Source organism: Chiloscyllium punctatum, chromosome 10 (genome assembly GCF_047496795.1).
Source record: "Chiloscyllium punctatum isolate Juve2018m chromosome 10, sChiPun1.3, whole genome shotgun sequence".
NCBI lineage: Eukaryota > Metazoa > Chordata > Chondrichthyes > Orectolobiformes > Hemiscylliidae > Chiloscyllium > Chiloscyllium punctatum.
Genome location: NC_092748.1, coordinates 11692268 through 11706332, shown reverse-complemented (window position 1 = coordinate 11706332; position 14065 = coordinate 11692268). Strand labels below are relative to the sequence as shown.

Here is a 14065-nt window from a genome sequence, read left to right as displayed (position 1 = left end):
ATAAAAAGTATTTTAAACTCGAGAGTTTTTTTAAAAAAACTTGTTTTTTCTATATGTTAAAGTTATTTGATATTTTTTTAAAAACCTTTGCAATCTGAACAAGATTTTGATTTCATGTATTTTAGTGGTGACACTAAATGTGGTGATAACAGTATATTTTCTCTTGTAATTAAAGATTTCCGGAAGATATGTAAATCCACTTTGTACTTATTCATTTTACTGTTTTATTTGGGAGACACATTCTAAAAATGTTTGTATGTCTGTACCTAGGATTATATGCAGAATGTCCATGGAAAAGAGATTGATCTTCTTCGAACTACAGTCAAGGTTCCTGGAAAGCGGCCCCCTCGTGCCACCTCAGCCTGTGCACCTCTCTCTAGTCCTAAAACAAATGGTCTTCCCAAAGACCTAAGCAATTTGCACATTACGCAGAACCCAGGTGAGTAATGCAGCGTGATCTCAGGGAAATTAACCACTGGAAATTGCCTGCATGTCTGTTATAGTCCTGAAGTGCACACACGACATGATGTTTGCACTGAATAACTAGGAACCAGGCTTGAGTCCCTTCCGAAGTGGAGACCAGCTCTTCTATTCATGTATAGGTGCTCTTAGTATTATGGCACTAGTCAGCTTACTTAGTATGGTACAATTTGAAGCTAATGTAAAGTTCTCTTTTACTCTGTTTTGTGTGATTCCCAGCCAGTTGTGCAGCTAATGAAGCAGCAAAGCGATCTGTCCCACTAAAGCGGCTGGCACGTTGCTGCATCAGTTACTGAGACAGCTGCCTGTGAATTGTGAGGAGAATAGAGAAGGCTAAGTCAAAGATAATTAGCAAATTAAATGTGGGAACACAAGTACTTCTTGTATCAGATACTCTTTCTTGTCTAGAGGTTGACACAGTGAAATTAGAACAACAACGCTCCCCCCCCCCTCAAAAAGGAACATATTTTTTCCCAGTTATTTCAAAAGGGGCTTGAGAAAAGTTGTTAATGCAGATTAGTGAGCTTGATCACTGACTTGGGGCTTTAATTTCTTATCGAGGCACACCAATAGATTTCTGTAATCTCTCAATTGCGCAATACTACATTTGTTATCCCATTGAAAATAAAAGGTTTAATCAAGACATTAAGCCATTACACAAATGCGTTTAAAAAGTGTGATTCGAGGTGCCAAAAGTTTGTTGAATTTTCACTTGAGGTGTCCTGCATCCCAACCATTGGATAAAATGACCTTAAGAAAATAAAGTCTGTTTGTTGCTATCCTTAAAGCTATCGTGGCACATGCATTCCTGTTAGAGCTTAGATACAGCAGATGAATTGTTTGGGGAGAATGCAGGACGGTGGTAAAGCTTGAGTTGACATTGAAATCTTTGACAAACCAATGCACTGTGTTCTGAATTAAGCAGGCACAACACAAATAGGCCTTTAATATTTTACTCCGAATGAGAGGCTGCTCAAAGAAGAACATTGTGTAGAAAGGAGCAAAGAAAATGATGATGATCCCTTCAAGTAAGCCCTTGACAACTAATTGTGTTTAATTCACAGTTGGTGTATATTTATTCATGGAATTGTTCCATGGTTTAAGGGTGGTTAAAGATGCCCTCCAACGCATCTCATCCACATTCTGCACATCCGCCCTCAGACCTCACCCCTCCAACCGTAACAAGGACAAAACCCCCATCGTGCTCACCTTCCACCCTCTTAACCTTTGCATGAACCAAATCATCCATCGACATTTCTGCCACCTCCAAATGGACCCCACCACCAGGGATATATTTCCCTCCCCACCCCTTTCTGCCTTCCGCAAAGACCATTCCCTCCGTGACTACCCGATCAGGTCCATGCCACCCCAACAACCCACCCTCCCGTCCTGGCACCTTCCCCTGCCATCGCAGGAATTGCAAAACCTGCGTCCACATCTCCTCCCTCGCCTCCATCCAAGGTCCCAAAGGAGCCTTCCACATCCATCAAAGTTTTACCTGCACATCCACCAATATCATTTATTGTATCCGTTGCTCCCAATGCAGTCTCCTCTACATTGGGGAGGCTGGACGCCTCCTAGCAGAGCACTTTAGGGAACATCTCTGGGACACCCGCACCAATCAACCACACCGCCCTATGGCCCAACATTTCAACTCCCCCTCCCACTCAGCCAAGGACATGGAGGTCCCTGGCCTCCTTCACCGCCACTACCTCACTATCCGACGCCTGGAGGAAGAACGCCTCATCTTCCGCCTCGGAACACTTCAACCCCAGGGCATCAATGTGGACTTCACCAGTTTCCTCATTTCCCCTTCCCCCACCTTACCCCAGTTCCAAACTTCCAGCTCAGCACTGTCCCCATGACTTGTCCTACCTGCCTATCTTCCTTTCCACCTATCCACTCCACCCTCCTCTCTGGTCTAAGCCTTCATCCCACCCCCATTCACCCATTGTACTCTTTGCTACCTTCCCCCACCCTCCTCCCTGACCTATCACCTTCATCCCCACCCTTATTCACCTATTGTACTCCATGCTACTTTCTCCCCACCCCCCACCCTCCTTTCATTTATCGCTCCACCCTTCAGGCACTCTGCCTCTATTCCTGATGAAGGGCTTTTGCCCGAAACGTCAACTTTCCTGCTCCTCAGATGCTGCCTGAACTGCTGTGCTTTTCCAGCACCACTCTAATCCAGAATCTGGTTTCCAGCATCTGCAATCATAGTTTTAACCATGGTTTAAGGGTGGCTATCCTTAACTATTTTATGTATTTGTACAGTATACGGGGGAAGCACACTATTTTGGAGGAAATAATATTCATTGAAAATGATGCAGCCTCCTCTCTTATTTCTTGTTCGTTCATGAGATGTGAACATGTCCTGTGTTTTTTGCTCAACATTGTTTCACTTGAGCGATCTGCTACTTCAAGTAAAAACCATGCAAATTAAACTTTGCCCTTTATTATTAACTGTTGGATGGTTCAGACTTTTCTTGAGGAAATAAACAGGACTCTGAATTCAAAGTAGACTGAACCCCATCCCAAACAAAGTCAACATTTGTACAATAAGTATTGAACAAGAATGTATTCTCTCTAAAAACTGCCGAACCATTACTTTATTACTTTATTAATTGTCAACTGTGGCTCGGTTCGTGGCAGCCTTGTTTCTATGCCACAGTGTTCCACGTTCAAGGCCCATTTAAGGACTTGAACATAGGATGCAGCGTTGTTACTTCAGTGTGATATCAAGGGAGCGATGCACTACTGTGTTGCTGTCATTCCAATGTGACATTAAACCAATGCCTCATCTGCACTCTCAAGTCAGTGTAGAAAAAATATCGTGGCCTTATTTTCAACAGCAGGAGAGTTATTTCTGATATCCTGGTTGACCCTCCCCCCTCAATCACCATTATGTAAAAAGAAATCTGGGCACGTTGCTGATAGTGGGAGTTTGCCCTGCACAAATTAACTTCCATGTTCTCTATACTGCAACAGTGACTGCACATTAAAAATTCTTCATTTGTTTTAGAGCTCTTTTAGAACACACAGTGGTTGTGAAAAGCTCTATATAAATGCAATTCTTTCATTTTTAGATGTCCACCAGTTAGGTTACTTTTTAAAACCTATTAAGCATATGGATTGTAAGAACTCATTGCAGACAGCACTTTTTAAAAAATAGTGATTCTCGGCATTTGTTGCAACCTTGAATTGCTCTTGAGAAGTCAGTGATGAGCCATCGTGAACTGCTGCATTTCCTCTGGTGAATATGCAATGAATGCTGTTAGGAAAGGAAATCTAGAATTTTGACCCAGCTCGAATGAGGATGCTGTGTGACTTGGAGAGAATCTTGCAGGTTGTAGTGTTTTCATATATCTGTGGCCCTTGTCATTCTTGGCTATAGAGTCATAGAGATGTATAGCCTGGAAACATGCACTTTGGTCCAACTTGTCCATGCTGACCAGATATCCTAACCTAATCTAGTCCCATATACCAGCATTTGGCCCATATCCCTCCAAATCCTTCCGATTCAAATACCCATCCAGATGTCTTTTAAATACTGCAGTTGTACCAGCCTCCACCACTTCCTCTGGCAGCTCATTCCACACACCATCCTCTGCATGAAAAGTTGCCTCTTGAGTTCCTTTTATATCTTTCCCCTCTCACCTTAAACCTAGTTCTGGACTCCCCCGTCCCAGGGAAAAACCTTGTCTATTATCCTATCCATGCCCCTCATGATTTTATAAACCTCTATAAGGTCACCGCTAAGCCACAAGCTGCTCCTTAAGAAGCCTTGGCTAAGTGCTCACTTTATCCTGTCGATAGAATTGTTACAGTAGTAGTTTAAATATGCCAGGTCAATTTTGTTAGAAGGCATCAGAAGTCAAATTGGACACAAACACAAAGTACTGGAGAAATTCAGCAGGTCTGTCAGTATCTGTGGAAACAGAAACATAGTTAACATTCCAAGTCCAACATGACTCTTCCTCAGAAGTCAAATTTCCTTTTTATCATAAAGAACTGTCCAGAACATAGTAGAAAAGGCAGAAATTGAGTCAAAAATGTGTAACGCTATGTTTGAGTCCAAAAAGTACATCAGCTAGCAGAACTGCTTGTAGAAATCAAAGGGTTATAGAAAAATCATGTCTAACTTGATAAACTTTGATACTGTTTCAAGAATATGTGTTTTTGTTTAATAGACCAACCACCTCAGTTGAGGGAAAGGTAGTATACTGGCATTTGCTGGGTTCACATACACAAGATTGTGGCACCCAAGGAGACAGAGAAACTTGGAACCAGTGCCTGTGGAATCAGATAGCTAACTCAGTGTGAGTCAGCATCTTCAGGAGAGGAATAGAGAAAACTGGATTGATATAACGTAAAATAGCTCAATAGAATAATGCGCTGTGACATGCGATATATAGTTAGTTGCTGTAATTAGAGGGAAGTGCACACTTCTGTGATTCTAAAATACCCGTTTCGAGTCTAACAGCTTCCAATTTTTAATATATTCCTTTCTTGATGTAATGTATGAATTCTTTACTCTTTGGTACCTGAGATGGACTAATTTATTTCTCAAACCCCTTAAAATCAGTTGATCAAATTTTTTTTTAGCAACTCTTGAATTGAGGCATAAAGAAGGCATTTGCTGACGTGTTTTGACTATTAATCATCTTGCTGACATTAATCTGAAACCTCTCGTAAATTTCTTTCAAAACCCTCCAGGACATCATTAACTTATTTATATTTATTTGTGTGAGATCAGTAAACCTGCAAATCTTTTATATAGATAGCGTTTCTACAAGTAAAGAGTGCAAACCACATATGCCCGTTCTATGCAGCTTAACAGGAATTATAATTGCCTTGTTAATTTTTTTGTTTCATCCGATAAATTCATTTATCACAGTTGTAAACTTCAAAGATGTAAACTTTCGGTCAGCAAGCTGCCAGTGTCACGTAACAAGGTTTTCATGCTGCACAGAATGTGAACGTGACAGAATTTTGATCTATAAAAGCCCGAGAATGCATGTCCCCTCTACGCTGACAGTAAGGACTTTGTCCAACCCATAAAACCAAAATAATAGCATGAATATTCAGTGACCTAGAATACTAATTATTGTCATGAATATTAATGCGATCAGACTTTCTTTCCAGTCAGACGTCTCTGAAGATGGGCCCGTAATGAGAGCAGTTAGGAGTGAATGCTGTTCACATGACAGTGAGTCGGGTAATAAGGATAGCTTGATTAGCACTGTTTTCGGAGATGAGAGAACTCACGTGGGGTGTGGGGGAGGCTCTCATTGCCTTGTTGAGCACCGCTGGCTGTGTGCCGCTGACTCAGATTAATGAGGCCTAAGAGGTGCATTATGAGCAGTGGCAAAGGTTTGATCTAATGGGTTCAGTCATTTTTTCTTTGACTGACAGACATGAGAAAGTAATTGGCTGTGTAGGAGAGCAGTTCATTGGCAGTCCTTAAAGAGACCCTATCCCTTTATTGTTGTGCTACTTCTATTGCAGTTCATGATGTCAGAAATCAGAACTGCAGCATTTAGAGGAAAAATGTATCTAGTTTTAAAATGAATTTTCATAAATTCTTCTGACCCTTGGTTTTGCTAGTGATGTGGTCATGTCTGGATAGCTTGACAAGAACATTTTTATTCCAATAACAGGCGCCTAGCCCCTAGTCAGCTTTTGAGTGTGTGGATTAAATTTAGTTTGATTACTTCAGCAAGCTGTAAAGCTGAAAATAGCCTTTGCCACTCTGGTCTTCCCTTCCCAGCTCTGATGTTTGCTGTTATTTTAGGGTTTATGAAGTTCACTCTTTGGCACACATTAGTGACAGTGAAGGAATTCTACCCAAACTACATTTTGGAAAGTGGCATGGATGATGATGTAAAAGCAATGTTAGTAGCACTTGTGATTCCATGACATCTCTGTGGCCTGTCAAGATATTGGAGACAGAATCTGGATTTCTTACATGTTTGGCATCCAGTGGTGGTATCAAGCATTCCAAAAAAATGTGGGTAAAATAAAAACCCTACCTTCTATTTAAACAAGTCTGTTGAGTTAATTAATTATGTGCAGTCCACTTGTACTTTGAATTTTATGCTTCTTTCACTTTACTGTCCTGAGGTTCCTTAGCATTAGTTAACTAACGCGCAGGGTGATGGAATACATGCCAAAGCATGACTTCATGAAGATTAGAGTCCTCCTGGTGTTGTGATTGATTATCTTCCCTCAACATCACCACCAAAGACTGATTGATTGACGAATCGTTCATCTTCAGTGCAGTTTGTGAGATATCTCTGTGTAGTGATTTTAAAGTCTCAGGAATCCCAAAGTGCTTTGCAGCAGTGAAATACTGTTGTAAGGCAGTCAATTTACACATAGCAAACTCCCACAAACATGAATTTCATCATGAACACACCATTTTACTTCAGATGTTAGTTGAGGGATTAATATCAGAAAGCACACAGGATAAACTCCCTTGCTTTTTTATCCAAGCTAGTTCCATGGAATCTTTTACATCAGTAGGACTTATGACTGAGGAGCAGCATGGATATTGCAGCTTTAACTAAAGATTTACTATAGTTTTTTTTTAACAGTTGTTATAGTCATTATAGTTTATCGTATACGTTTTTTTTCCCATTTTGTTTTATTAAACATTCAAACAAAAAAAAACGAAAGAACCAAACGAAAGAAATTGCAATTTTCTTTCAAGTGGACTGCACTTTTAAACAAACAAACATTTTTTAAGGATCTACAGAGAATGGCTCAGGTTTGTTTTTATTCTTAATTCAAAAACTTTTAATATTGCAGTGTTTTTTGTTGTTGAAGAAATCTGTTTCCTTTTAAATAAGGAGTTGTGTTTTCATTCCGGAGAGTCCTACGTGCGGTCAGCTCTGGAGAACATTTTTTTCTTCAAGGAATTTATTGAAGGGAAATAATTTTTATTCAGTTAATCTGCTAAGTGGTTGATCTTATTTATTTTTCCAATTTAACATTTTTTTAATAATGAAAGCCTTATTTTACATATAAGGTGTTATTGAAACATCCTTTTTTTTACGCTTAAACTTATTAAGGCCATATAAGGTACAGAGTGAGATGCCTAGTAGACTTAGAAAAGTTATTACCCAGCAGGATCAGTCAGATAGATGGGTGACTGTCAGGAAAGGTATAAAGGTAGTTCAGAAGTCTCCCGTGGTTATTCCTCTACCAAATATGTATTCAGTTTTTAGAACTGATGAAGGGGGGTTAGATTACTTACAATATGGAAATAGGCCCTTTGGCCCAACGCATCCACACCAACCCTCCGAACAGTAACCAACCAACCTAGACCCATTCCCCGACCCTATATTTACCCCTGAAGAATGCACTTAACACTATGGTCAATTTAGCATGGCCAATTCACCTGACCTGCACATCTTTGGACTGTGGGAGGAAACCTGAGCACCTGGAGGAAACCCATGCAGTCATGGGGAGAATATGCACACTCCATACAGACAGTCACCCGAGGTGGGAATCAAACCTGGGCCCCTGGCGCTGTGAGGTAGCAGTGCTAACCACTGAGCTACCATGCCGCCCACTAAATTGGAGTTAGTTCATGCAAGGAGTCTTACAGGTAAGGCTAATGAACTCAGGGCATGTTTAAGAACATGGAATTAAGTTGTCATATCTATTACAGAAACTTGGCTGAGGGATGGACAAGAGTGGCAGCTCAATGTTCCAGGCTGTAGATGCTATAGGAAGGATAGAAAAGGAGGCAAGAAAGGAGGAGGGGGTGGCGTTTTTGATTAAGGAATACATTACTGCTGTAACTAGGGAAGATATTTCTGCAAAATTGTCCAGTGAAAATATATGGGTAGAAATTATAAAAAAGAGAGAAAAGATCATATTGATGGGATTAACTATAGCACCCCCCCCCCCCCCCCCCCCCCCCAATAGTGAGAGAGAAATTGAGAAACATATGTAAGGAGATCTCTGACATATGTAAGCATAACAAGGTTGTAATAATGGGGGATTTTAATTTTCCAAACATTGACTGGACTACCATCGTGTTAAAGTCTTGAATGGTGAAGAATTTGTCAAATGTGTTCAAGAAAATTTTCTTTATCAAATTTTTCTGGATGCTCCTAATAGAGAAGGAGCAAAAGTAGACTTTTTATTGGACTGTAATGCAGTAATAGGTAACTGAAGTAATAGTAGGGGAACACTTTGGGTCTAGCGATCATAATTCTATTCATTTCAAAATGGTTGTGGAAAAGGATAAGCTTTCCATAAAAGTTAAAGTTTTTAATTGGAATAAGGCAAATTTTAATGGTACGAGACAAGAGCTTTCAACAGTTGATTGGAGTAACTGTTTGCAGATAAAAGGACATCTGACAAGTGGGAGGCTTTCAAGACTGTGATGATGAGATTGGAGGTATTTGTTCCTGTTAGAGTGAAGGGTAAGGCTGGTATGATTAAGGAACAATGGATGAACTAACATATTGAGGTTCTAGTCAAGAATAAAAGAAAATTTTATTTTGGATATAGACAACTTGGTTCAATTGAATCTCTTAATCAATATAAAGGGTGTAGAGGCATTCTTAAGAGTGAAATTATGAAAGCAAAAAGAGGATATAAGACAGCGTTGGCAGATAAGGTTAAGGATAATCCAAAGAGACTCTACAATTACAGTAAGAGCAAGAAGGAAGCTAGAGAGAGGGTAGAGCCTCTGAAAGATCAAGGCGGGTCGTCTTTCTGTTGAACTCCAGATGATGGAAGAGATATTAAATGAATATTTCGCATCAGTTTTTATTGTGGGGCAAGAATGAACTCTAGAGAATGTAGAGGCAACTTTGATGTTTTAAAATATTTCATATTACAGAAGAGGATGTACAGGAGGTCTTAGAGAGTATAAAGGTGGATAAATCTCCAGTACCTGATCTAATGTATCCCAGAATGTTGTAGGAAGTAAGGGAGGAAATTACAAGACCCCTTGCAGAAATATTTGCATCATCTATAACTACGGGTGAGCTGCCTGATGACTGGAGGGTGGCTAATGTTGTACCTTTGTTTAAGAAAGGTTGTAAGGAGAAACCAGGGAACTATCGACCTGTGAGTTTGACTTCACTTGAAGGTGACTTGTTGAAGGTGAGTATAAAAGATAGGATTTATGGACATTTAGAGAGGCAAAAATTGATTAAGAATAGTCAGTATAATTTAGTGTGAGGAAAGTTGTGTCTCACAAGCTTCATTGAATTTTTTGAGCAAGTTACCAAATAGGTGGTTGATAGCAGAGCAGTAGACGTTTATTTGGATTTCAGTAAAGCCTTTAACAAGGTTCCACGTGGTAGATTAATTAGTAAAGTTAGGTCACGTGGGATTCAGGGTGAGCTTGCCAATTGGATGCATAATTGGCTTAATGGCAGGAGACAGAATGTAATGGTGGAGGATTGCTTTTTGGACTGGAAGCCTGTGACCAGCAGTGTTCCAAAGGAATCTGTTCTGGGTCCTCTTTTGTTTGTAATTTATACAAATGATGGGATGAGAATATAGAAGGCATGGTTAGTAAATTTGCAATTGACACCAAAATTGGTGGCATTGTAGACTGTGAAGAGGATTATTTAAGATTACAAAGGGATCTTGATCAAATGGGTCAATAGGCTGAAATTGGCAGGTGGAGTTCAATCTGGATAAATACAAGATATTGCATTTTGGTACAACAAACAAGGGTTGAGCTTATACAGTTACTGGCAGGGCATTGGTAGTTTTGTAAAACAGAGAGAGATATAGGAGTACAGGTACATAATTCTTTAAAGTTTGTGTCACATATACACAGGGTGGTTAAAAATGTATTTGGCACACTTGCCTTCAATGCTCAGTCCTTAGAGTAAAGGAGTTGGGAAGTCATGTTGAGGTTGTGCAGGACAATGGTGAGGCCTCTTCTGAAATACTGTGTCCCGTTCTGGTCGCTCAGTTACAGAAAGGATATTATCAATCTGGAGAGATTTACCAGGATGTTGCAGGGTATGGAAGGTTTGAGTTATAAACAAAGACTGGACAAGCTAGGACTTTTTTCACTGGAGCATAGGAGGTTGAGAGGTGACCAATAGAAATTTATAAAATAATGAGAGATATAGATAGAGTTGAGCTTTTCTCTGAGATGGGGAATTTGAAGATTTGAGGGCATATCTTGAAGTTGCGAGGAGAGAGATTTTAAAAAGGATATACAAAAATTTTTTTACACAAAGGGTGGTTCGCGTGTGGAATGAACTTCCTAGGAAGTGTTGGATGCAGGTACAATTGCAACGTTTAAAAGATATTTGGATGGATACATGAATAGAAAAGGTTTGGAGGGATATGGGCCAGAAGTAAGCAGGTGGGACTAGTTTAGTTTGGGATTATGTTCTGCATGGACTGGTTGACCAAAGGGCCTGTTTCTGTGCTGTATGACTCTTTGATTCTATGATCTGAGAGGGCAGATGGGGCCTCACTTCAAGGTCCTTTTTGAAAGAAGGAACCCCAGACAATGCAGAACTCCCTCCGATCTACATGAGAGTATCATATACATTGTATTCAAGACTCCAAAATTGGACTCAAAGCTATAACTTTCTGACTGAAAGGCAAGAGTGATACCTACTAAGCTACATCAGATTCCTGTGATCACGAGCTAATGTATGTTGGTTTGAACAATTCTATTACACAGATCTGACATATATTCCTTGCGAATCACTGAACCTTTGTCATAATTTGATGCTTCTGTCCTACTGATGCTCAAAATTTTGAAGCTTTCTGAGATATCCTTCAGTGTTACGTGTGCCATGTATTTAGTGGATGATTTAGATTAGATTAGATTCCCTACAGTGTGGAAACAGGCCCTTTGGCCCAACTAGTCCACACTAACCCTCCGAAGAGCAACCCACCCAGATCCATCTCCCTCTGACTAATGCATCTAACACTATGGGCAATTTAACATGGCCAATTCACCTGACCTGCACATCTTTGGACTGTGGGAGGAAACCGGAGCACCCGGAGGAAACCCACGCAGACACGGGGAGAATGTGCAAACTCCACATAGACAGTCGCCCAAGGCTGGAATCGAACCTGGGACCCTGGCACCGTGAGGCAGCAGTGCTAACCACTGTGCCGCCCCATTTATTTCAGACGTTCTCACTGATTCATAATCTTGCTCACTTACCGTTACTGCCAGAGTCCCACCAATAATACTTGGCAAGAATTATTTGGTTAGAAGCAGGGAAACATTTTTAACAAGTTCATTGGAAGGTCACCTGTCCAGTAGAGGTTTAATTGGATTGGCCTGCTCGTATATGACAGAAGAGAATTGAAATGACATTATGGTTAGTTATTGAAAACTTTTAACTCTGATTGGAAGTTTGTACAAAGATGGTGCGTCTGTGGAACTCGCTAAGTTATATGTCCAATATGTAGGAAGAGGCAAAAACTGTCGTAACATGATTGTGACACAAAATATTTATTATGCTCTCACTGTGATGTTGCTGATGATACCTCGCCCTCTTCTCTGACATATTGAATACAGGTGATTTTTTTTTTAAGGATGTTAACTGTATTACATTTTATTGGTTTGTTTATTAATCATGAAGCAGTCAGTCTTCTCAGGAACAAATCTGCCTCCTTGCCCATCAGTTGACCTTTCCCCTCAGTGTATATTGTCTGACTAGAATTATGTTTTCCTCTCTTTTTTTTCCATTATTGTTAGTGCAGCTCATTCTTAGTATACGGCATAGAAACAGCAAATGATTATTAACTAGAGCTTCAGTTGGTAATTATAGATCTGTACCTCTGTGCCTAATTATGTAGCGCCTTTCCTCATTTAAGTTTCACTTTTCTGTGTTTAGGATCATGTGTTTTATTTGTTATTGGTTATCTCCGATTTCTAAGTAATCCTGTGTTGCCTATAGAGTTTGAGATGTGCATTCAATCCCAAAGGAAAGGGGATCCTTGGGCTAGTTATAGAACAGTCTTCGAATCTCTACAATGTGAAAGCAGACTATTTGGCCCATTGAGTCCACGCTGACCCTTAGAAGAGCATCCCAACCAGACCCACTCCCTACCTTGTAACCTTGCACTTGCATTGCTAATCCACCTAACTTTCACATCCTTGGATACTATGAGGAAATTGGCATGGCCAATCCATGTAACCTGCATATCTTTGAACTGTGGGAGGAAGCCAGAGCATCCAAAGGAAACCCACGCAGTCACGGGGAGAATGTGCAAACTCCACACTGAATCAAACCGGGTCCCTGGCACTGTGAGGCAGCAATGCTAACTGCTAAGCCACAGTGGCACCCTATATTACAAGATAGGAGCAGGTGTACGTGCTTGTGGCTTAGCAGCTAATTTTTAACTCTACACTTAGTATATAATGTGGTTCCCTTTTCATAAATTAGGTGATAAAGTATAGTGGTCATTAGAGTGATTAAACTTCATCATCCAAAGTGAACCCTTGTGATTTTTATATTATAGAATGTTCCAAGGACTTCCTCGAATGCACTCTGCGCAGATTTTGCTGGAGCAGGGCATCTTGCGCTTGTTAGATTTTTTTTTCAGCTGAAGCGTTTTTTTTGAGCTGTAATTCATTAGAAATGTGAGCTGCTAATGACACAGAGAGCGTAATGTGGCATATGGGATCTTGGTAAATGGCAGAACCGACACACACTCTCCTTAATCAATAAGATTTAAGGATTGGGAAAGAAATCCATTGAATTAGGTTCAAGTTAAGCACAGAAAGGGAAACATTGGACTCGGCGAGAGACAAAAAAGGGCAGAAAGGAAAGTTTAAAAAATTGAATAATCAGTATAAAGAGTTTCAATTAGACTATAACTTTAACAATTTAGTTTCTGAAGTAAGGAAACCCCACAATTTCAGCACCAGAAAATTTGAATGCTATTTTAGGACCTTAAATTTCATTGTTAAAGGGTCCTTACACCATTAAATACTGGCTTTAACCTGTGTTCCCTTTAGTTTTATTTTCTGCATGGATTTCTGAGATCTATGCTCCACAGCAATTTACGGAACCAGAAGTCAATACTATGGTCTGTGTCGGCATACCAATTGCACAGCCATGCAGCCTAAAGGGAGCATTGGCCCTAATTTTCTGGTGTGACCTGAATTTGCTTTTGCAGGAATTTCTGGAACCTCAAGCAACTCTGAAGATAAGCTGCTAATTTCACAAAGCTACCTTTCAGAGAAGTATAAATTGGCCAATAGTTGTGACAATTTGCCACTCATACTGTCTCCCACTACAATATACCGTAACGTACACACCAATAAGTCATACACATTAACCAAGCAAACTCTGAATGACTATCACTACTACATTCTGTATGACTTCAGTGACAAAAACAAATCATTGCTTATCTCTCCATGCAATGATTGGTGGATGACTTTGAATATGAGCATTGTGTTGGAAAGGGAAGGCTGGTTAGAAGTGGGTTATTGATGGTGACTAATTACATGTAAGCAAAACTGTATAGATATATGTCATGTTTTTTATTCTGGCTGTGCATGATCATTTTGAGGTTAAGTATCCTAACTGCTGACTTTGTCTCACTGGCATGTGGCATA

At 40.1% G+C, this 14065-nt stretch overlaps 1 protein-coding gene across 7 annotated transcripts in view; it reads left to right on the top strand.

Annotated features, from left to right (window-relative positions):
• Nucleotides 1-14065, top strand: part of agap1 (ArfGAP with GTPase domain, ankyrin repeat and PH domain 1) — a 759171-nt gene that overhangs the window by 560759 nt on the left and 184347 nt on the right. For all 7 annotated transcript variants that reach the window (XM_072578526.1, XM_072578525.1, XM_072578524.1 and 4 more), the window contains exon 11: nt 271-439. In XM_072578526.1, coding sequence (XP_072434627.1) covers nt 271-439 — 169 coding nt within the window. The remainder of the gene's footprint in view (nt 1-270; nt 440-14065) is intronic.